The sequence below is a fragment of the Peromyscus californicus genome, unplaced genomic scaffold (assembly GCF_007827085.1).
Source record: "Peromyscus californicus insignis strain IS unplaced genomic scaffold, ASM782708v3 Scaffold_1__1_contigs__length_55948999, whole genome shotgun sequence".
NCBI lineage: Eukaryota > Metazoa > Chordata > Mammalia > Rodentia > Cricetidae > Peromyscus > Peromyscus californicus.
This window is the reverse complement of record NW_026294492.1, coordinates 22,004,165-22,028,981: the sequence shown is the minus strand read 5'-3', so window position 1 is coordinate 22,028,981 and position 24,817 is coordinate 22,004,165. Positions and strand designations below refer to the sequence as shown.

The 24,817-nt window shown below is 40.9% G+C and overlaps 2 protein-coding genes and 1 non-coding gene across 6 annotated transcripts in view; 1 reads left to right on the top strand and 2 right to left on the bottom strand.

Annotated features, from left to right (window-relative positions):
- Positions 1-1,361: 1,361 nt before the first annotated feature.
- Trnac-gca (transfer RNA cysteine (anticodon GCA)) lies at positions 1,362-1,433 on the bottom strand. The gene has a single exon. It is a non-coding gene; the product is annotated as a tRNA-Cys (tRNA).
- Positions 1,434-1,532: 99 nt separating this feature from the next.
- Trmt61b (tRNA methyltransferase 61B) lies at positions 1,533-7,595 on the top strand. The gene is given in 8 exon segments (XM_052747340.1): positions 1,533-1,541; positions 1,739-1,969; positions 2,072-2,398; positions 2,400-2,502; positions 2,505-2,570; positions 4,730-4,787; positions 5,017-5,116; positions 7,351-7,595. Coding segments are annotated over 7 exon segments (801 nt in total). The 3' UTR covers positions 5,024-5,116; positions 7,351-7,595.
- A 407-nt stretch (positions 7,596-8,002) lies between these two features.
- Positions 8,003-24,817, bottom strand: part of Spdya (speedy/RINGO cell cycle regulator family member A) — a 30,511-nt gene continuing 13,696 nt past the window's right edge. The window contains exons 6-8 of one of the 4 annotated variants that reach the window (XM_052746204.1): positions 13,982-14,279; positions 10,698-10,747; positions 8,003-8,620 (exon numbers count right to left, since the gene is read on the bottom strand). In XM_052746204.1, the coding sequence (XP_052602164.1) occupies positions 8,618-8,620; positions 10,698-10,747; positions 13,982-14,279 (351 nt within the window). In that variant the 3' untranslated portion in view covers positions 8,003-8,617. The remainder of the gene's footprint in view (positions 8,621-10,697; positions 10,748-13,981; positions 14,280-24,817) is intronic. The other 3 variants (XM_052746201.1, XM_052746202.1, XM_052746203.1) reach the window with 3 other exon arrangements.

Sequence of the window (24,817 nt, the reverse complement as noted above, 5' to 3'; positions counted from 1 at the left end):
GTAAATATAAAAAATACAAATAGAATTTTTCCCCCGTGGTGGTGAGGCTTGAACTCAAGGCCATTGATGCAAGCATGCAATTACCTATCGAGCAGCTACACTCCCAGACTGTGAATGGGGTTTATTTTTCATGTTTAAAAGACTTTTGTTTATTTTTGTGTGTACGGATGAGTACCTGCACGTATGTCTGTGTACCACGTGCGTGCCTGGTGCTGAGACAGGGTCTGTCTCAGTCCACTGACCTGGAACTTGTCCAGTGATCTAGGCTTCTTGGCCAGCGAGTGCTGGGGGAATCTGCCTTTCTCTGCTTCCCTAGGGTCAGAATTACATATCCATCATGTTCCACTAAAAAAAAAAATTGGGCCAGGCGGTGGTGGCGCACGCCTTTAATCCCAGCACTTGGGAGGCAGAGCCAGGCGGATCTCTGTGAGTTCGAGACCAGCCTGGGCTACCAAGTGAGTTCCAGGAAAAGGCGCAAAGCTACACAGAGAAACCCTGTCTCGAAAAACCAAAAAAAAAAAAAAAAAAAAAAAAATTGGGGTGGGGGGAACACTTGCTACAAAATATGTGTGTGTCAGAGGAGAACCCAGGAAAGTCTGTTCTTCCATCATATGAGTTCGTTCCTAGGACAGAAATCTAGTCATCAGTCTCTGGGGCAGGCATCTTTATCTACTAAACCATCTCGCTGCCCACCTCTCTTTTAAACGTGGGTTCTGGAAATCAAACTCAGACCCCAGTTCTTGCAAAGCAAGCATTTTACAGACTGAGCTATCGCCCCGGTCCTTGGTTAGTCCTTAGAAAAGGTGTATGGAACAATCCACAAGGGCTGTTGAATTTGGTTGACTAGTTAGAACTTGGTACAATCCACAAGGGCTGTTGAATTTGGTTGACTAGTTAGAACTGTCACATTCCACTTCTCAGCTATCATGTCAGGGACCTTTCTGAAGTCATATAATCTTCGTCTTGAGTTGTGAATTTTCAATATACGTGCATGGTATATTCTCAGTAAACATGTGCCCAGTGATCAAGCAGACAGGCCAGTGATATTTAACTTTGGGTGCAAAAGGTAACTTCAGTTTTAAGAAGCATTTATTTCGTTTGGGGGCGGGGAGGTTCAAACAATTGTGTTGTTTGATTTTTTTTAAGAATTCTGTTGGATAAGAACACAAATGAATAGTGTCACTTTTTAGTTTGCTTTTTCTATTATGTAGCTCTGGTCTTTGACAGTGCTGGATCTTGCTCTGTAGCCCAGGCTGGCCTCGAATTCACAGAGATCCACCTGTTTCTGCCTCCGGAGTGCTGGGATTAAAGGCGTGAGCCACCATACCTCTGGCTTCAGTTGGTTTCCAAAACCAAAGGAAAGGGGGCACCTGGATTTGAACCAGGGACCTCTTGATCTGCAGTCAAATGCTCTACCACTGAGCTATACCCCCGGTGGCCACTAGTGACTTCCTCTGCCTCTGTGGACACTCTGGACATCGGGCTGAGGACGGACAGACAGTCCGTACCCATTCGAAAAGGACTTGCCGGCTATGAGCAAGGTGGGCGGGTCACCAGGCACTGCGATCTACGACGTTTGACCAACGAATCTCAGGGCTAGTTTAACTTTTGCCTCTTGGGGATGATAGGTGATGTTCCTGTTTACCATCACTAGCGACTTAAACCTGGTAGAAGACTTTGCAGGTTCCACAATCTCTACATTTCGTCTTTCCTGGTCCTCCTGTCCCCGGGCTGCTAGCGGAGGCTGCTGAGCGGTAAACTCGTTACTCTCGCCACCCGGGAGAAAAAGCAAGAAATTCAGCTCGAGAGACCGTCCTTAGCCCTGAGGTCAACGAGCCCCAGGCTCCGCCCACCGTGCCTGCAGGACGCAGGAGCAGTGACGCAACTCTGCCTGCGACGCCGGCGAGCCCGCAGCCTGCGCTGCCCCGAAACAAGGCGCAGGGGCTGGGGCTGGGATTGCGTCATATGTGTGCGGCAGCATCTGAGCTGTTGCTTTTCGTCGTTGAGGCTGCTTCGCTCCAGAGTCAGCCGAGGCTCGGCGTCTATTCATTCCTGTTCGACTTTGGGTTAGTGTCTGGAGAAGGGAGCTCGGTTCCGGTGTTGCGAGTCCTCGCCGGGAGAGGCGCGAGATGGAGAAGGCGTGCGGGGGTTGTCCCCATCTCATGCTCCCGGTGTCCGGAGTGTCTGGACTCGGTGTCTCTGGTCTGTGGAAAACCTCCGGCTGTGGACTTCGCGGGAAGAGTCACCCCCTCGAGATCGGGAGGACTGCAGTGGAGAGCAGAGCCGCTGGGACGCCTCACGCTGTGACCCCGGGGATCGCGTGCTGTCCGCGGTGGCTCAGTGGGAGACCGAGCCCGGAGAGCTTCAGGTTTTCTCTTCTTGCTCCCCTTCCAGAGAGGGGACCCTTTCGGATCGGGGAGCTTATTTTAGGTCAGACGGGGAAAAGACACACGCAATTTAAGAAATGATTTCGGCTGTGCAACGTCGGACACTTTGATACTAACCGGGGGCAGTCCCGTTCAGCGAGATCGTGGACAAGTTCCCCGGACAGATCTCGACGAGTTCCTCTGGTAAGAGTTTTCTGCTGCAGAGACCAGCTTTGGGGGATTATGTATTATTGATGAAAAGAGGGCTTACCGTAATGTATCCAGAGGTGTTGCGAAGGGGATTAGGTGGGTATGGGTTCCAGGAAGGGCAAAGACGGGCGCAGGACCACAATCTGATGAATGTTCTCATCATCTCACCAAACGTTGGAGTTTTTCAACATGTTGGGTTTTAAAACCTGTCCAGATGCTGATAATTTCAGAAAAAAACTGAGTTTAAATTTGATAGCCCGTACTCCCTTATCTAAAATGAAGGCTATGCCAGTTTTCTATTAGAGTGATGTGGACTCGCTAAACAGACGCATTCGTTTGCTCCCCACAGCTCTTAAGTGAGTTCAGTACTTAAGAGAATGTTGTCTGCTTGGGGGTAAATTTTGTAGTATCATTGTGACACTATTATTTTTTAATATTTGGTGTGTGTGTGTGTGTGTGTGTGTGTCCTTCTTGCACGTATGCTTGCGAGCCCGCAGTCAGGGCCTGGAGGTCAGAGGGTAACTCTCAAAGTCAGTTCTCTTCTGCCACCTTGTGGGATCCTGGAATCATGTTCACGTTACCAGACTTGTCCACAGTGTATCTACTGTAGGCTGAGCCACCTTCCAGGCCCCATGGCGGTATTTTAATAATAATACTTAATAAGATATGTTACTGGAAGTATATTTTGTCATATATATTTATATTAGGGTTAGGGATGTAACTCAGCTGTAGAGGGCTTGCCTAGAATGCATCAAAAATCCTGGGTTCTGTTCTTTTTCTCGGGAGATGCTCATAAATGGTATTCACCCCAGATAGGACACCAGCAGACCAAAGAAACGATTCCATCTAAGTCGAGTTTGGTGAGCCAGTGAGATTATTGGGATTAAGTACTGATGCGTGAGTATGCCAAGGAGCCGCTTCCTGGAAAAGCCCCATCCAAGCATGGATGACTGCTTTCTAAAGCCACATCAATGGAGCCCCAACCCCAGTAAACCTTCCACCTCTTATATGCTTTGTCACCCCTAATAACAACGTAAAACAGCAGCTGGGACGTGGAGAAGTTGAGTTTTGATGGGTGAGCAGGAGTGGGTAGGTAGGTGAAACTCACCCCTGACCCACTTCAAGGACCGAATATTAATAGGACCATCCTTGGGATATTTTGAGGTCTCATTGGGTAATATACGCTGATGTCCAGACTACAAAGGTCTTATCTGCCTAGAGGATGGAGTTCTATTAGCTGGGCATGATGGTGCATGCCTTTAGCATCTAGCAGACAGAGGCAGGAAAATTGCTGTGAGTTTGGGCCAGCCTGGTCTACATAGCAAGGTTCCAAATTCTCTAATATTATAATTCTAAATTAAAAGTTAATCATTTCCTTTTCTTTTCTTTTTTCTTTTCCTTTTCTGATCCCCAAGTACTGGACTTAAAAGTGTGTATCACCACCATCCAGCTTCAATTTCTTGATAAAGTTCCTTTTTTTTTTGCTCACATCAAAATGTTTTCATCATTTCATGAAAAAGGTGTCTAATAACTTCAAAACTGATTTTCTGGCCTCTCATGTATTCCCTTGCCATTATCAGTCTTCATAAAATGCTCTTTCTGCTGCCTCAGTGACACACCCTAACTGCTTACCAGGCCAAATTCAAATGCCTCATGCTGGCTTTTAAGTCTCTGTCTTCCATCCTAAAGTGCTTATCCTCCTTGTGCTATGTTTAAAGCTGTTCCTACTGCCGGGAGGTGGTGGCACATGCCTTTAATTCCAGCACTTGGGAGGCAGAAGCGGGTGCATCTTTGTAAGTTTGAGGCCAACCTGGCCTATAGAGCTAGTTCTAGGACAACCAGGGTTGCACAAAGAAACCCTGTCTCCACCATGATTATTTTAATTCTCTACTCTCATTTTTTAAGTTAAGGCACTCTGCTGCTTTCTGCTACCTCTGAGCCCTTGCAGCCCTTATCTGTAATTTCTAATTGGTTCTGAAGTGCTGCTGTATTTGCTAATGGTGGTGGTTTGAAAGAAAGTGGCCTCCAATGGGAGTGGCCCTATTAGGAGGTGTGGATTTGTTGGAGGAAGTGTGTCACTGTGGGGGTGGGCTTTGAGGTCTCATATGCTCAAGCCATACCCAGTGTCTCAGACCACATCCTGTTGCCTGCAGGTCAAAATGTTCGACTCTCAGCTCCTGCTCCAGCACCATGGAATGAACCTCTGAAAACGTAAGCCACCCCAATTAAATGGTTTCCCTTTGTAAGAGTTGCTGTGGTCATGGTGTCTCTTCACAGCAATAGAAACCTTAACTCAGACACTAATTGATTTTTGAATTTGTATTTTATCAAGCAAAATCCGCTTTCAATTCTATTTTGATTCTTTCTCCAACAGTAGTGTAAGGTGAGAATGGGTGTTTGGCATGTATTTATGAGTCACTCACACTGTGTTCCATCATAGGAGATAAAGGATGTACTGATGATGGACATCAGCCCAGGGGACACGGTTTTGGAAGCAGACTCAGGCTGTGGTGCAGTGAGCTTATTTTTATCCAAAGCAGGTAAGATTGGCATAACTAAAGGAGGTCATAGGGCAGGGGGAGACATGATCTCCAGAGCTCACTGGCCAGCCAATCTAGTAGAAGCTGTGAGCTCCAGGTTCAGCGAAGAGACCTTGTCTTAATAAGTGGAGAGCAGTAGAGGAAGACACACAGTGGGTATACTCTCTGAACATATACAAACATGTATACCCACACACACATAGCTCAGCCTCATTTATAATTTAAGAAAAATGAAAATTATACAGTGGTAGGCCAGACATGGAAGCACATACCTATAATCTTAGCACTGTTGGGAGATTTGAGTTCTAGGTTAACCTGGGCTACTTAGTTTTAGGATAGCCTGGGCTACACAAGAACCTATCTAAAAAAGAAAAAAGAAAAGAAAGAAAGAAGAACAATGGCAAACTATTCACATTTTAGATTGGCACATGTAAAATGTTGATAACTGTTGGGGTGGGTATGGAGAAACAGACACTTTAGTATGCTACTATGTAATATAAGTTGGTAATATTTTGTAACAGGACAAATGCACATACTTTTCACTATAAAAATCTTACATACCTCTTGAGCTTAATTTGTAATTGATTGCCATTACATAGACTTAGGCAGAAGAATGTTCCCTTAAGTATTTGTGTCAGAGTAAGACTAGAAACAGCTAAATGGTTATCAAGAAGCTACCGGTTAAATAACTCATGAAATACAGTGGTTAAAAAGAGCACAGTGTCTGCATATTGCTGAAGTGACCATGTCAAGGAAAGTGAAAGGGGGTGATTTAACCATAATACGTATTAAAACACGGAATTACTTGCAGGTTTGTGCAAGTAACAGCTGTCACAGGAAGGGCAAGTGCCTAGTACTGGAACTACCTCCAAAGGAAGATGGAAGATGTGGGGTTAGGGATTGGGAAGAGATTTTTGTAACCTTGGACCATTTGGCTCCCCCCCCCCAGATATATTTAACACCTTTGCAAAATAAATTCTTGTCAGTTTATAAATGAATACTGTGAAATATCACAAATTATTTTTGCTTAAGTTGGATCAAAGTTTTGAGATAAGAAAAGACTGCCAGAATACCGGCACTGGCATGGTTTTATGTTATTGAGTATGAAGGAAAAAGGGTTAAGGCTGGCCAGATGGCTCAATAGGTAAAGGTGCTTGCCTCCGAGCCTGACGTCCAGTCCCTAAGGCCCACGTGGTGAGAGGAGGGGACTCCTTTTGTTTTCTGACCTCCATAGGCTCCCCAATAAATACATTTTTTGAGGGTCTCACTATGTAGCTCTGGCTATGCTAGAGCCCGCTCTGTAGACCAGGCTGGCCTCGAATTCACAGAGATCCGCCTGCCTCTGCCTCCCGAGTGCTGGGATTAAAGGTGTGGGCCACCACAGCCCTTTTTTCTTTATTTTTTATTTTATTATTTTTTGGTTTTTCGAGACAGGGTTTCTCTGTGTAGCTTTGCGCCTTTCCTAGATCTCGCTCTGTAGACCAGGCTGGCCTCGAACTCACAGAGATCCACCTGCCTCTGCCTCCCCAGTGCTGGGATTAAAGGTGTGCGCCACCACCGCCCGGCCTTCTTTATGATTTTTAAATTACCCACCTCCCCCCATTTTTTCAGACAGGGTCTCACTTTGTAGCCCAGAGTGGTCTGGAACTTCAGTTCACTGTGTGGCCTAGGCTGCCTTGAATTCCCAGTAACCTCCCTTGCCTCAGCCTCCTGATGAAACTATTTTTATTTTGCTTATATGTCAGGCTAAAATGATCATTTTGTAACTGGGTGAGGTGTACATTTCATTTTGTAAAATTGTTACAAAATGACCATATGTTCCAAATTTCATTATATTGTTGTTTAAATTATCTTTTACAAAAATAGTAATAAAGAGTTTTTTGTTTTTTTGGGGGGCAGGTTGGAAAATTGAAAGTGTAATATTAAAAGTAAAGTTAAATAATGGTCTCTGTTGTTCACTTTATAAGTCTATGAAATTGCTCATGACCTGATGCTTTTTTGTTTTTGTTTTTGTTTTGGTAGTACTGGGATTGAGCCCAGGGCCCTACACATGCCAGGCAAGCATCTACTACTGAGCTGCATCCCACCTAACTTGCCCTTTTAATCCTTCCTTTCATTTAACTATTGTATCTAAATTTAGGTAATAACATTTAAATTTGGATGAGAAATGTAGTTAACTTAGACTACAAAGTTATTGTTTTGATAGAAATAAACATTTTTCACTTTTCTGAAAGCATCACACAGGTTATTGAACTTTTGGATGGGATTCGCACCTGTGAACTTGCTCTCTCATGTGAACAGATAAGTGAGGTCAGAGATTGGCTGCTTTGCCTTACAAAACGGAGAAGTGGCATTCTGCTTGGTCCAAAAGTCAGACCAAAATCAACACAAATTTACAATTACATTCTCTCAAGGAAATTGGAGTTGGAAACGAAGTATTTCAAGAGGAGAACCATGTTGAGCTTCAGTTTTATTTTATGCTTGTTTCTGATAGTAAGTATTTTGGATTCTTAAGTATATTGACCAACACATTCACACACTAATACACTCACATAACTATCAGATACTCTTCAGAGATTTTTTTGGTACAGAAACTGAAATGTAGTATTTTTCTATTCTGTTAAATTAATTGCAAAATGTAAGTCCTAAAGTGTTGCTGGAGTTCTTCCAAGAAGCAAGTTTAGGTCCTTGTATGTGTATATTATTTAGGCCATGAAAAGGGTTTCAGATATATTGATTTATGAACAGGCTTATCCATTTGGTTATAAGCTTGTCTGTAAGGTTACTATGTGAGCACTGGCAAATGTTTCTGTATATTGACTAGCAACATAGCTCCAAAACAATGCAAAAAAAAGAAGAAGAAGAAAAAAAGGTCTCAGAAAAAGCTTACAGGAAAAGAACAGTGTTTAATGTTTCAATACTTTTTTGTGAACAAATTATAAAACACTTACACAGTATAGTATGCATTTTGTTCTGTTACAGAAGAATCACATTTTCTATACAGACCATGTCCCTATATTGCAAACTGGTCATACATGTCAGTAATATTTTCAGAACATATTAAATGTTTCTTTCTTTTAACTAATGCACTGTATGACCTTAATTGTGTTCTCTTTCAAACTAGCTTTTCTCATCAGGTTAAGGAAGTTCAAACCACAGCTGAACTGAGTACCTGAGGTGACAGCAATCAATTTGAAGGCAGAGAAGTATCAAATGAGAACATATTCTCAATCGCTGTCATAAACTGGTACTTTCAGTTATTACTATGATTTGTGTAACTTTTACATATGTTTGAGGAGTAACAGAAGCTAGAGAACATTGTACAGCTGGGTAACTGCCCCATTTTGACATTGTCTTGCATTTAGTTGGACATTCTGTAGCTATGATTCCAAGTTGCTTTAGTAGAGCCTTGTCATTCTTCACTTCCTGTAAACCACTCCATAGCTTTGTCTTTCTTCATAAAATTAGGTTCCTTTTCTTTGTTTGATTGATGGTCATTGACTACTGAAATAAAATATGCATTTTAAGGTAAATTGTATGTATTTAAGACAAAAATTTATATATTTTTAAATACTTTTGGACTTTTTTTTTTTTGGTGAGGGGGTGCCAGAGTTTCAATTTGGGAGTGATGATTGTGCTTTTAATCCCAACGTTTGGGAGGAGGCAGGAGGATCAAGCTACCAAGAGGCCCTATCTCAAAAAAAAAAAAAAAAAAAAAAAAAAGAACATCAAAAAGATTGAAATAGGACTTCACTATGTAGCCCAGCCTCGTCTTGAACTTCTGATATTCCTGCCTTAGCCTGCTAAGTGCTGGACTTACAGGAATTCACCACTACCTGATTTAGCACATATCTTATTTTTTAATTAATTAATTAATTTCTATGTTTTCAAGACAGGGTTTCTCTGTGTAGCCCTGGCTGTTCTGGAACTCACTCTGTAGACCAGGCTGACCTTGAACTCAAAGATCTGCCTGCCTCTGCCTCCTGAGTGCTGGGATTAAAGGCCCCTAGTACATATTTTAATTGCTTGTACGGAACTTTAAAGTAATAATGAGCCAAGCAGTGGTGGCGCACACAGCTGGCCTCAGACTGGCTATATATCAAGGATGACCTTGAATTCCTGACCCCTCCACATCCCAAGTGCTGAGATTATGGGTGTGTGCCACCATGCCTGACTTAATGGTAGGGTTTTTTTTGTGTCTATGTCTATCCTCATGCATCATGTTCAGATCTTAAGAGATCTGCTTCAGAACTGTCTTCCAGTTGCCCTACCTTTCCTATCCAGTAAATGGTCAGAAAGTTTGCTTGTGGCTTTAAGTGTACACTGGATCATGAATTGTTTCATCTATTGACTTATAGCAATACAGATGTGATTAGGAATTAAAGAGGACAAGTGTAAAAAAATATAGTAAAGATTAGCTAGTGATTTGGTATAAGACAATCTGTATTTTCAAATTCCTGTCCGCTATTCGGCCCTGCCCCTTATGTTTGCCAGTCCCTGGGAAAACAGGACTCATTCAATGTCCTGTTCATACGTTACTTGTTCTGAAAATTTTTTACCAATCTTTTATAATGCTATAATATCTGTGCTCCTAAATGTTGGTCCTCGTCACATTATTACTCCATGTGCCCTACTCTGTGTATTTTTTGGTACTGGGGCTTGAACCCAATGTTCAGTGCCTGCCAAACATATGCTTGTCCACTGAGCATATCTTTAGCCCTGATTATATCTTTGTTAAGTGCAAAGATTTTTAAACATAGGTGACTGTGTCCAGAACAGTCAGTGAATGACAATATAACAAAAAATGAAGTTCAAAAGTGGACTTATTTTTAAGAAAATTATTTGGTTATAGGTTATCGAGCATACAGAATATTCTGTGCCTGTCGAAGCCAAAGATAAGGCTTGGTGTATTTTTTCTTTCTCCCCTTTGTCTTTATTTTAAAACCTCAGGTTTTCAGATAATTCATGTCCATTTTTCACTTGGACTAGCCTAGATGCCTTGGGTATAAAGAATAACAGTGATAGTTTGCTATAAAATGTGCTACAGGGTTTGGAGGTATAACCTAAATGGAAGAACACAAGCATAGCATATATAAGGCCCTAGGTTCAAACACGAACACCAATAACAAAGCAAGCAAAAACAGAAAAGTGGGGGCTGGAGAGACATGCAAGCAAAACACACAATAAAATTAAAAACACACACACACAAAAAAAAGTTGCATATTTAGATAGAGCTGAAATCCCATATTTTTGTTGCTGTTTCTTTAACTGGTAATAGTGTGACTTTTCTGAGTTTTTTTTTTTTTTCTTTTAGCAGTAAAATGAATATTAGAAAACCACTTCAAAACTTGTTGGGGGGTTGGGTTTCCTAATTGATTACAATAAAGACTAGTATAATATTGTTAGTTGTAATATGTCTGAATTTTAAAGAATGCCTCATCTATCCCCCTGAAAGTATTTTGACAGTGTTACCATCTACCTTGTCAAACCAACATTTTGTTTTTAAATGTCACAATCAATTTTGTATTAAAGCTGCTTTTCAGTACCAATTACTTAAAAATCAAACAACTTTAGTGCATACCTTTAATCCCAGAGGTAGGCGGATCTCTGTGAGTTTGAGACCAGTCTGGTCTTTGTAGTGAGGTTGGGCCACCCAGTGTAACACAATGAGACCATGTTGAAAGAAAGAGAGAGAGGGAGGGAGGGAAGGAAGGAAAGAGAGAAAGAAGGAAAGGAAGGGAGAAAGAAAAGAAACAAAGAGAAACAGAAAGAGAAAAAGAAAAGGAAAAAAGTTAGGATGGATGGAAGAAAGTTGCTTTCTTTTGTTTGAAAGGTGCACTGATCACTATCTACAATAAATTGTAGTATAAAAACCTGAGCCAACATCAGCTCCTTGTGTGTCTCTCTTAAAGAATTTTTTTTGGTTTTTCAAGATAGGGTTTCTCTGTGTAACCTTGGCTGTCCTAGATCTCACTCTGAAGACCAGGCTGGCCTCAAACTCAGATCCACCTGGCTCTTCCTCCTAAGTGCTGGGATTAAAGGTGTGTGCCACCACTGCCCACCTGGAATGAGTTTTTTAATGACTATAAACCATCAAGTGACTCCAACCTCAAGTAGACTGTAGGGGAAATGTTTTGTTAACAGAGGTCACTATAAGGCATGAGCAGCTGCTAAGAGACTGACCTTATCCTAGGTAATACTATGACTATATTGTTAACTTCATCCCTTATTAGTTAGTTTATACTGTTAATGAAAAAAATCAATGCAAACTTTTTTTACTGGTCAAATGTATATGTGGTCAATATTTCATACCTATCTATCCATCTATCTATCTATCTAATAGGGGTTTTGTTGCTGGTAGCACTTTGTTTTTTAATTTTATTATTAATTTTTATGTGTACAGGTGTTTTGCCTGCATGTATGCCTGTGTACTTGTGTGATGCCTTCCTATATGGATGTCTGTGTATCACAGGTATGGTAAAGGCCAGAAAAGGGCATCAGGTACCCTGGGACTGGAGTTACAGACAGTTGTGAGCCACCATGTGGGTGCTGGGAATCAAACTGGGGTCCTCTGGAAGAGTGGGAGGTGTTTTTAACCACTGAGACATCTCTCTAGGGCCCACCATTCACACCCCCCCTTTTTAATGGTAAATCACTGTATCCCAAAGTGGCTTCCAACTTGCAATCATCCTACCTCAATCTTTCTAAGTGCTAGGATTACAAGACATTGCCACCATACTCAGCAATATTTTTTCTTTATAGCACTTTCCCTCTGACATTATCAAAGGCTTTTAGAGTTAACCTTAAGGTTAACCTTAAGATCCACAGTCAGGCGGTGATGGCACACACCTTTAATCCCAGCACTCAAGAAGCAGAGGCAGGCGGATCTCTAAGTTCGAGGCCAGCTTGGTCTTCAGAGCTAGTTCCAGGACAGTCAGAGCTACACAGAAAAACTGTCTCTGGGGGAAAAAAAAAAAAAAAAAAAAAAAAAAAAAGAACCTATAAATCCTAATTTGGGAATTTCATCAATAAACAAGATGAAAGAACAATCCCTTCTACAATTCCCTACCCTATTTTATCCATAATGTCTAAAGACTTGCTTTAAATTTCTCCTCCTTTCCCTCTCTCAGTCTCCCCCCTCCTCTGTGTGTGTGCTTTGTGTACCACAGTGTTCATGTGGAGGTCAGGACAGCGTGAGGGGACTGAGAACTGATCTCAGATCGTCAGTTACCAGCCTTTACCCACTGACACATCCCCTGTCCGCAGCTTTTTCAGTACAGTGACTGGCAAAGTGCCTTACTTCCTGCATGCACTCCAGTTTCCTACTGGGATGTCAAGACCTGGAGTATAGAGTATGCTCCAATGAGATCTACAGGGATTGGTCTAAAGAAAAAACATGGTGGTTTCTCTTCTGCTTTCTGTAGATACCTGTTCAAATTATTAGAATGTGCTCCCAATTCACTCTACAAGCCTTTCAGAAGGAACTTGGTTCTTGATATTTCTACTGCTTTAGCAGTCTTCCTAAAGACTTCTGCCACAGCTTATTTTCACTGCTAAAAGCAGGATTTCATCAAAGGCCTGTACAGCATAGTAGGTAGGAATTCAGGTTCCAGTCACAAGACTGGGGTTTTCAATATTACTCTACCAACCTTGGGCAAATTAACAGAAGCCTCGGTTTCTTTATTTGTCAAGTGGAGATAATGATACTTAACCTTCAGTGGTAGTGAATATTAAGTGCATTATGAATGTAAGGGGTTTTCTGTATTGCCTGGGACATTGAAGTATCCAATAAACCTTACCTATTCTGAGGATCAAAGAATGTAAAAATAAAAGAAGCCTGGGAGACAGGAGAGGGGTGATAAATGGCAATTCTTACTTTATAATTGAGCTAATGATCAGCCCTACTTACTGTCAAATATGAGTATGACAATAAAAAGTGTGCTTGGAGATGTTGAGAAGAAAGAGACTATACTGTCAGTAAAATTTGTTATGTAAATACTGTGTCCAAAGAAAGAAACAGGAACAAGGTTCAACCTCTGCTGTCAAGGGACTAGAGTTTAGTTTCTCCTTTTAGTAAAGTAAAGCTTCAGTAGACATTGTCCTTCTCATAGGACATGGTAAAAATAAACGAAAAAAATTCTGAAATTGTGTGGGTCTGTTTTTGTTTTTTCGTGATAGTTAGAAGGGACTACAGGAAATCTGTCTTTCAAATGAGAGAAATCTGTAAGAAGTAAACAGGATCCTGTTACAGAGTATTTTTCTAATACTGTTTCAAATCTAGAAATGACATGTCAGGGAAATGCTACATATAAAAATAATTTGAAAGTTATAATATAGTTGTATTTCTGGTAAATATAATTATTTTCTAGTTAACATGTCATTTTTCTAAGTAAGCATTTAGAGCTCAACAAAAATGAAAATATGCAAATATATTATAACACATCACAATAAGACTAAATGACATAGGGAAATGATTTATACTAAATAATAAAAAGCTAGCTTGGCTAAAATATGGTCTGATTTTGTTAGAAAAGTATATAGAAGAAACCAATAGTTGGATGGTGATTACAATTAAATTTATTTTCTTCTTGAAATCACTTTTAAATAAAACATACATTTCATAGAAACCCTTCAAGCCCTAATACTTGGAGCTCACAGCGTATTGAGTTTCAGCTTAAGATATGTTAAAATCCTTTTAATGTTTATAGGCTACCACAAAACAGGTATAGACAGAGAATAAACAGTGGTAACTGGAAGAGGGAAAACTTCCAATACTAATTTAACTCAGTAATGTAACGTATGCATCTCTGCCTGAAAGATAAATAACATGCATTAGTTTAATTCTATTTTCCCATTATATCATACCTTGAGAATAGCTATTAGCTTGAGAAGGTTCACCTATCATGTCCATTGATAATGAATTGTGTGATTCCTGAGAATGTTTTTCCGTTAGCTCTACTGTGTCACTGGATGAAGATGACGATGAAGACAATCCCAATCTCATATATCTTCCTTTTTTACCACACAGTAAACAGTCGACTGGTGTGGCACTAGGACCCCGGGGCAGGTGAACTTCATCTCGGTTGTAGTTCCTCACGGCTCCACTGTGATGCACAGAGCGCTCTCGTTGCCAAATGTAATGGGTTGGTGCAATAGCCATAACCTATAGTGAAATGGTTACTTTGTGAAGTTAATAAATTTTTTAAATTGAGTAAAGTACTGAAGTTGTACTTGAAGAGCAGCTTTTTCTAAAACTGAGATTAAAAAACAAAAAAAAGGAAAAAAGACAGTTGTGGAGCCAGTCAGTAGTGGCGCACACCTTTGATCCCAGCACGCAGGAGGCAGAGGCAGGTGGATCTCTGTGAGTTTGAGGCTAGTCTGGTCTACAGAGCGAGTTCCAGGACAGCTAGGGCTACACAGAGAAACCCTGTCTCTGAGAAAAAAACAAAACATTAGTTCCAACACTTGGGAGGCAGAGGCAGAGGAATCTGTGGGTTCACGGTCAGTCTAGTCCACAAAGCAAGTTCCAGACCAGCAAGACATAAGACCCTGACTCAAAGAACAACAATAAAAATACTTAAGTTACCAAGTTTAAAACACCTACAGCAGCATTTCTGTATAGTGATTGCTTGGATCTTTAATATTATAATTGACAGTAAATTAGTTCAAGCAGATAATAAAAAAAGAAGAAACCTTTTAAGTTGCTATTTATTTATTTAGTCAGTCAGTTTTTTGAGACAGGGTCTCTCTATGTATCCCTGGCTGTCTTCAAACTTAGAGATCTGCCAGTCAGCTTCCTGAATGCCAGGAAAAAGTGTGTGCTACTACACCTTGCCAGGGTATTTATTTTTTAAAATTCTGAATATTTCTAAGTTTATGAAAGATATACAGTTCATCTAAAGCATTACATAATTCTTAACTTTTGAGTGTGTTAGGTTAAAAGAATTAGGCTCCTAACTATGTTTGTTAGGCTGATAAATATTTGCAGTTCCATCAAGGGATGTGGTTAAAAAAAAAAATAAAACATGTAAATTAATTTTTGTTCCTCAGTTTCCTTATTTGTTACATTATGAAAACAAGAGTATATTCTTAGAAGGTTGTGGTGAGGAAAGTGCATTTTATAAAGCACTTAGCCCTCACCTTCAGGCCTTGTCATAAGGTCTGTTAAAGCATGGACTTTAGCTGTAACTTTCTTCTGGGTCTGCCACTTGCTGACTGTATGCTACAGAGAAAGTTACTTAACCTTTCTGAGGTTCAGTTACTTCATTGATAAAATGGGAGTGCTCACTACCTCAATTCAATATTCTATGTAAAATCCTTACCACAACAATGGTGGTTACCACAACATTTAAGACGTCAAGATAGGGAAAAGTATTATGCTGACCTCATAAAATTCAAAACAGCAATGAGTTTTAAGTCAAAACCTTTAGCTTCAGTTAACAATGACCCACAGTAAATGAGAATTATAATAATCCTGAAATAAGCCAGGCAGTGGTGGCACATGCCTTTAATCCCAGCACTGGGGAGGCAGAAGCAGGTGGATCTCTGTGAGTTCAAGGCCAGCCTGGTCTACAGAGCGAGATCCAGGACAGGCGCCAATACTACACAGAGAAACCCTGCCTCGGGGGGCTGGGGGGGGGAATCCTAAAATGGGAGCCAGACAGAGCCAGTTGCCTAAACTAGTGATTTTTCTAAAATGTTTTAAAAATTCTAAAATTTCAGAGCTATATTGGGAGCCTAGGAAGGACAACGGAAGGCAGCAGCAGAGGAGCTCAGTTTTAGAGTGTTGTATAAGGTGTATAATTTCATTTGATGAGAAAGAACTCTTGCTAGGAAAATAAAATCCTACTAGATTAGTTTATTCAGCAAATGGTGGTAGTGTGACTTTACCAAACAAGTACTGTACCACTGAGCCACATCACAAATCTCCATACAAGTTTCTTAAATTTTATGTGTGTTTGAATTTATAGACATAGATAAAATACAATAAATCTATAGAATAAATACACACACACACACACACACACACACACATGTATACACACATGAAGATGGTGGGGAGAGGAGAGAAACTAGGTTTCATATAGCTCAGGATGGCTTTGAACTCACTGTATGGCTAAGGATGACCTTACCCTTGAATTTCTGGTCTTCTTGTCCACCTCCTAAATGATGGGTTTACGGGTGTACACCACCATGACCTGTATATGTGGTGCTAGGGATCAAACCCAGTGCTTTAGACAAATTAAGCAGGCACTATTCCACTGTGCTAGAATTTCTTTTTTTTTCTTTCTTTCTTTCTCCCCGCGCCCCCCCCCCCCCCCCACACACACACACACAGGGTTTCTCTGTGTAGCCCTGGCTGTCCTGGAACTCACTCTGTAGACCAGGCTGGCTTCGAACTCACAGAGATCCATTTGCCTCTGCCTCCTGAGTACTGGGATTAAAGCGTGCGCCACCATGCCCTGCCTGGTGCCTTATTTCTTTCATTTTTAGTGAGTGACTGTCTTTTCCCCAGCACTTTACATGTCTAGACTATTCTTTTCCTTTTGTCTTAGTATGACTGTTCCCTGAAGACTCAGCACCAGTTCCATTTTAAAAGTCCCAGCTTGTAAGTCTTACTGTCAGTGCTGTCTTAAGACTACTGCCATATGGAAGCAGCCAAGAATTGGAAACTATTGACATTACAAAGCCTAATGTGGTTTTTGTTGGAATCTTGGTCTAGTGGGAAGAGCATCGGGAAATAGGAAGCAAAGGGCACAAATAGAAGGTGTAGTAAACTGCTCCTTTTGTAATGTGAGCAGTAGCATAGTCTATCTCCATGCTAATTCAGCTAGAAAGAAATACGCATTTAAAAAAGTCTACATGTAGCCGGGTGGCAGTGGCACACACCTTTAATCCCGGCACTCAGGAGACAGAAGCAGGCAGATCTCTGAGTTCAAGGCCAGCCTGGTCTACAGAACGAGATCCAGGACAGGCACCAAAACTACACAGAGAAACCCTGTCTCAAAAAACAAAAACAACAAAAAACTCTACATGTTTATACAATAAATATATAATTAGAATATTACTATAATAACAGCCATGAACGCCTGTCCCAGGATCATGAGCTTGTTCTTAATTCTTTAAGACCTTGGGCAAATTAGCTAACTTTCTAGGTCCTGGAGTATCTTTTATATACAATATCAAGTGCTAAGTCAGATTCCATGGAAGAGGTTTCTCTGACATTGGTAGCAGCTGCCCTACTAAAACCAATTTCCTCCTTTAAAAACACTTTATCATCAGGGATATTTTGTTTGGTGCCTTTGGTAAAATGAAGATTGGGTAGTGTTTTGATCCCAAGAAGGGATAGCAGTATGTGTAAAGAGCACTGGCCCTGCAGTTGCCTTAATAACTGTGTGTCCTTAGAGAAGTTGTGTGCATCCTCCGTGCTCCATCAGTCCCCCCATCTGGAATTACCTCGCTGACTCTCCAGAATGGTTGTGAGAGGTAATTCATGTGTGGGGATTACAGCCATGCCTGACAGGCTCTCAAACACTTCAAATGCTGTTTTCCCCTTGAATCTTTATAGCATTTAACACAATTTTATTATACTGGGTGACATAAGGCCATTTTCATGCAAGTATGTAATGTACTTTGAGCATATTCCCCCCACACCTTGCTACCCTTACCCCTTTACTCCTTGCCATTCCCATTAGTTCCCTTTATGTTTTGCTGCTTTTATTTTACTACCACTACTACTACTACTACTACTACTACTACTAATAATAATAATAATAATAATAATAATAATATTATTATTAGAAACAGTTGTCTCTTTATGTAGCCCTGGCTGGCTTGGAGACCAGGCTTGGCCTCACAATCACAGAGCTCTGCCTGCCTCTGCCTCCCACATGCTGGCATTAAAGCTGGGCACCACTATGCCATCCCAGCCATATTTTCATGTCAGCTGTACATACATGGCTTGGTGCAGCTCTATAAAAATCTAAGATGCATAAAAATGAGAAGAATGTGGTATTTGCATTTTTTGAGGTCTACAGAGTAATAAGACAAGAAAGGGAAATAAAAAGATCAAAATATGAAAAGAAGTCAAAGTATCCATATTTTTAGATGATCTGGTTACATACATAAAGTCCACAATCCCAAGATTCCACCAGAAAACACTTAGATCTGACAGTTTCAGCGAAGTAGCAGCATATATTAATAACACAAACATACAAAAATCCGTAGTCTTCCTATATACCAATAACAAACATGCTGAGCAAGAAGCCAGAAAGACAATCTTAGTCACAACTTCCTCCAAAACAAACAAACAAACAAAAACCACCTTGGAATAAACCTAACCAAGGAAATAAAAGAGCTCTACAATGAAAACATATTACTGAGCTTTAAGCATCATTTATATGTGCTGATTCTCCATAGCTGCTATTACCCAGTTATCACCCTAATTCCCATGTTTAAATACCAAATTCCTTAATTCCCCCCACCCCGTTTTGTTTTGGTTTGGTTTGGTTTGGTTTGGTTTTGGTTTTTCGAGACAGGGTTTCTCTGTGTAGTTTTGATGCCTGTCCTGGATCTCGCTCTGTAGCCCAGGCTGGCCTTGAACTCACAGAGATCCACCTGGCTCTGCCTCCTGAGTGCTGGAACTAAAGGCGCCTGGCTCAAATTCCTTAATTTTTCAGTAAACTAGTTTGATTCTCTTCCCTTTCTTATTACATTATAGAATCCAACATTTTCCCCGTTATATAGATCTGAAACCAATAACTTCCTTTCCCACATATGCTATATCCAACTTATTACAAAGTCATAACAATTATGTAACAAAATAACAATTTTGTAACATTTCTAACATTGGCTTCACTGCCAGAGCATGGCTATCTAGTTCCTAAACTAGCAAACTTAGCTCTTTCCAGCACATTCCAATAGAGGGTCTCTTTTGCATATCATCATTGTATGATTCTGCCCAGTGCTATTGCTCCCTAAATTACTAATCTGAAATCACATGGTAGCTGACAGAAGTAAGTTATGCTGATACTGTGGCACTACACCAGAGTACATAAAGCAGCAAAAAGAAAAGCTTCCCCGCCAATCAACTGCCACCCTCTATGAAACATAAAAGGTGATGGGATGGAATGTCTCTAGTGGACAGGCACCCTCTCTAACCCGTGAACCAGTCTAGAAATTATCCATCACCAATGTAAATTAATTTCACTCCAAAGGAACTATGTGTAAAAAGGTAAGTAGGTAAGAAGCCAAGATCAGAATCAGTAAGGAAATGGGTCTTCATTCTTTCTGGAAAAGTCATTTACACACTTACACACACTTACACACACACACACACACACACACACACATATATGTGTAAGTATATGTATACAGAGAATGTGTATTTTTATTTGCACATAATTACAGCCCACCATTCTTCAAACAAGTATTTAAGGGAGCTGAACACAAAATTGAGTGGGTGGGTGGGTGCTAGAGAGATAGCTCAACTGTTAAGAGCACTTGCTGCTCCTGCAGAGGATCTGGGTTGGGTTCCTAGTAAACACATGGTAGCTCACAACTCTCTGTATCTCAGTTCCAGAGGATCTAATGGTCTCTTCTATAATGGCACCAGACATACATGTGGTGCACATACACTCATGCAGCTAAAACACCCATAGGCATAAAATAAGTCTAAAAAAACAACAAAAAAGAATTCACTAAACTGGACCCAAAGGGGAAATTGAACTAAAGTGGGGAAAAAGCAGACAGAGTTATAAAATGCAATGCAGTTAATATGGTTATAGATAATAGCTTTTCAAATGTGGTTTTAAAAAGAAAAAGGGGTTGGGTATAGTGGTACACCCCTTAATCCAACATTCAGGAAGCGAAGACAGGCAGAATCTCTGTGAGGTCAAAACCAGTCTGTTCTATGTAGTAAGTTCCAGGACAGTCAGGGCTATGTAGAGAGACCCTATGTTAAAAAAAAAAATAAGAAAGGAAGGAAAGAAAGGAGAAAGAAAAATTACAAATCTCAATATTATCTAAAAGGGAATGGTATGTTCTTTAACAGTACTAACAAAAAGACAAGTCGTAACTTAACCACACTTTTTAATCTGAGAAATGGAAAGAATAGTTATGCTTCTTAATTCTCAAGCTGAGATACAGGTGAATCTTGTAAATTACCACTGAGAAGTTTCTATGGAGGCAGATGGCATAGAGGAAACAGAACAGCAGAAAGTCATTACACACACAGCCGGTCAAGTTGTGGATCTGCTACTTATTGTACGCTCTGCACACATAAATTCTAATGTCCTTGGGTCCTCAGTTTTATCAATATAAAGGAAAAATGTCTCCATCCTCAGAGGTGTCTTTGTGAGGATAAAACAATGCATATTGGGGCTGGAGAGATGGATCAGTGGTTAAGAGCACTGGCTGCTCTTCCAGAGGACCTGGTTCAATTCCCAGCACCTACATGGCAGCTCACAACTGTAACTCCAAGATCTGAAACCCTCACATAGACATACATGAAAGCAAAATACCAATGCATATAAAATAAAAATAAAAAAACCCATGCATATTGAGTTAGAATATTACTTAGTTCCTTTTCTATTGCTATGATAAAATATCATGACCAAGACAACTTAGAAGATGTTCAATTTGGGGCTCACAGTGACAGAGGGACATAGTCGATGACATCATGGCAGCAGGCAGACAGGAAAGGTGCTGTAGCTTACACCTTGATCCAGCAGCACAAGGCAGAGAGAGCTAACTGGGAATGGCATTGGGTTTTAAAACCTGAAAGCCCACCCCCAGGGACACACGTCCTCCAACACACCTCCTAATACTTCCCAAACAGTTCCACCAACTGGGGACCAAGTATTCAAACATCTGAGCCTATGGGGTCATTCTCATTCAAACCACCACAAATACTATGCAAATACATATTACTATTATAAGCACACTTTTAGCTACTATTCCAGTGTGAGTTCATTTTAGAATATAGGACTAAAGAATTGTTTTGATTGACAGTATGCTAGTACAGGATTTCAGTAACAGATGTATAGGTTGCCTAATTTCTTTTTTTTTTTTTTTTTTTGGTTTTTCGAGACAGGGTTTCTCTGTGTAGCTTTGCGCCTTTCCTGGGACTCACTTGGTAGTACAGGCTGGCCTCGAACTCACAGAGATCCGCCTGGCTCTGCCTCCCGAGTGCTGGGATTAAAGGTGTGCGCCACCACCGCCCGGCAGGTTGCCTAATTTCTAACAACATATCTTACTACTCAACCACCAAGTATTCACACCTGCATGGGTTCAAGCCAGACAAAATTCCAGCACTCAGAGGCGAAGAAGGTAGACACAGGGTCCTACCCCAGTTGAGAGGATTCTTGCAGTTGATTCTTGCTGGGAGAGAGGGCAGGGGTCAGTTTTCTACAGTTGAGTGTCACTGGGTGTGTCAACCACACTCTGGGTGCAGACCCCATGCCTGCCATTGAGAAAGACAAATGCAAAGATCCTACCGTGTAAATGTACCTGGCTTGATTGAGAGCAGTAAGGAGGCTAGTGTAGCTGAAAGGAAGACTTTATATAGAGAGGTCAGAAAAGAACAAACAATGGATAAGCATGGTCAGGAGATGTGGACCAAGTGATAAAGGAGCTAAGGACCATAGTAAGGTCAATGTTGCCTTATACCCTATATGAACTGGGAAGCTACTGGGAATTTCTGAAAAGAAGAGTCATTAAAAAACTCACTTGGAGCCGGGTGGTGGTGGCGCACGGCCTTTAATCCCAGCACTCGGGAGGCAGAAGCAGGCGGATCTCTGTGAGTTCGAGGCTAGCCTAGTCTACAAAGCGAGTTCCAAGAAAGGCGCAAAGCTACACAGAGAAACCCTGTCTCGAAAAATCAAAAAAAAAAAAAAAAAACTCACTTGGAGTGGGGACTGGAGAGTTGGCTCAGTGGTTAAGAGCACTTACTGCTCTTCCAGGGGACCTGAGTTTGATTCCCAGCACCTGCATGATGGCTCATAACAGTCCATAACTCCAGTCCCAGCAGTTCTGATGCCCTCTTCTGGGCTCTGTGGGTACCAGGTATGCATGTGGTATAGGCATACATGCAGGTAAAATATCTATACAAATACAATTTTAAGAAACTTACTGTGGGGAGACTTAACAAATAATTACTTTCACACTTATACCAAGAGCAAACTATAAGGGAAAAAGGTTATGACACTTTTTGTTGCTTTTTGTTTTATGGTATCAGGAATTGAATCTAGGGCTGTGGGTATGCTTGGCAAACACTCAGTCTCTAAGGTACATTCCATGCCCAGGAGAGACTATTTGCAAAGTTATAACAATTAAGGCAACCAGTGATAAAGTGTTAGTAGTAGAAATGCTAAGAAATAGTAGGGTGCTAGATTTTTTAATTTAAATTTTATTTTTTGTATATGAGTGTTTTGCCTGCATGTATGCCTGCATGCCTACCACTCATGTGCCTAGTGTCTGGTGCCCACATAGACCAGAAGAGAGCATTAGATCCCCTGGAACTGGAGTTACAGACAGTTGTGATATGCCATGAAATTGAACTAGGACCCTCTGGAAGAGCAGCCCCTGCCTTTAACCATTGAGCTATCCCTCCAGCCCCCTGCATAGCTTTTGAAGGCAAGGATGAGGGGGAGACAGCTTTGTGACAGGAACAACCAGAAGGATAGAGTTGCTTCCTATTAAGATACGGAAGACTGTAAAGAAGCACGTTTGCTGGTCTATGTGTAGGAATCGGGAAAGCAATCTTACATGTTAAGGTTTCAATCAGACAATGGAATAAACAGTCTGATATGCAGGTCTGGAATTGGGAGAGACCTTTCGAGCTCTACATTAAAGTCTTCTAAAAATATTTTAATTTTTATCTGTATCTGCACATGCCCATGCCTGTAGATACCAGAAGAGTGTGTCAGATCCCTAGGAGTAGAGTTAGAGTGGTTGTGAGCTGCCAGCTATGGGTGCCAGGAACTGAACTCTGGTCTTCTGGATGACTAGGAAGTAGTGAACTGCTGAGCTATCTCTCCAGTCCCTCTAAGTTGATGTCTTAAGAATGAACGAGATCACTTACTAAGTTAATTCCAGTAGAAGTAAGAATAGGTCCCAGGACTGAGCTCCAGGGCACCTTAATAAGACTGATGAGATGAAAGGGAGCTGACAGAATACGTGGAAATCTGTCAACCTTGAAATTCAGAAAGCCTCATGAAGATAGTGGATCAGAGAAATAAGTGTGCACATACCGCTGCTAAGTGGAGGACTAAAAACTAAGAATTGACCTATGCTTTTGGCAACATGAAGCCATCAGAAGGCTTTGACAAAGTTCTGTTCAACAACAGAGGAAAGGCTTTGTGTAATAGTTTCAAAGAGAATGGAAGAGAACAGACTAGAAGCAGAGTAGATATACTTGGGAAAAGTTAGGGTGTTCAAAATGGCCTTCTGTCACTCTCAAGGTTGGCAAATAGCTATGCAAACTGCCATTCACTACTTTTTTGAGACAGGGTCTCACTAGTTATGCAGTCCAGGTTGAACTTGAATTTGAGATCCTCCTGCTTCAGCCTCCTGAGTACTAAGATTATAGGAATGGGCATTGATTGATTATCCACTTGACCCAAGTAGAGAGGTAAAAACCACATACAAGAAATAGAGACATAAAAGTAAGTTACAGGGTTCTTTCAGTACCCTGGAACTGGATGAGTTCAGTTTGAATGACAGTGCATTAATTTTAGAGGCCTCATATAAAAGTTACAACTTTTCATCTTTTCCCATTGACTTTAACTTTGTAGAGTCTTAGCCTGCTATATACTCTTTCTGTTATTTCCTGTGCTCTGTTATTTCTGAATCCTTGCATATGTACTAGGGCCAGGCAGGGGTGGTGCACGCCTTTGATCCCAAACTGGTCTACGAACTGAGTTCCAGGACAGCCAGGGCTGTTACACAAAGGAACCCTGCCTCAAAAAACCAAAACCAAATCAACAAAAAAAAAACCCATTTATAAATAAAATGATTTATCTTAATAAAATATATCCTTAAGAAAACAATGTGCTGAGCATGGTGATGCATACCTTTAGTCCCATCTCCTGGGAAACAAAGGCAGACTGATCTCTGTGAGCTAGCCTAGTCTACATAGAGAGTTCCAGGACAGCCAGGGCCACAGAGAGAGAGACCCTGTCTCAAATGAAGTTAAATATATCCAAGGAATGCTCAATCATACCACAAAGATACATGCTCAACTATGTTAATAGCAGCATTATTAGTAATAGCCAGAACCTGGAAACAACCTAGATGGATTAAGAATGGATTAAGAAAATGTGGTACATATACACAATGGAGTACTACTCAGCAGAGAAAAACAATGACAGCAGGAAATTTGCAGGCAAATGGATGGAACTAGAAAATATCATCCTGAGTGAGGTAACCCAAACCCAGAAGGACAAACATGGTATGTACTCACTCATAAGTGGATTCAAGATATAAAGCAAAGAACAATCAGACTGCAACCCACAGAACCAGGGAGGCTATATAGCAGGGGGGACCCTAGGATGACTGTGGCTTATAATAAGTTTTGGTTTTACTCAATCACTGGGGAAGCCTCAGTGAAACATTTCACTATTAGGATAAGAATTTGTACTGTATCAAGCTGATAATAGAAAAATAAATAAAATAAAATAAAATATTAGCTTGCAAACTATG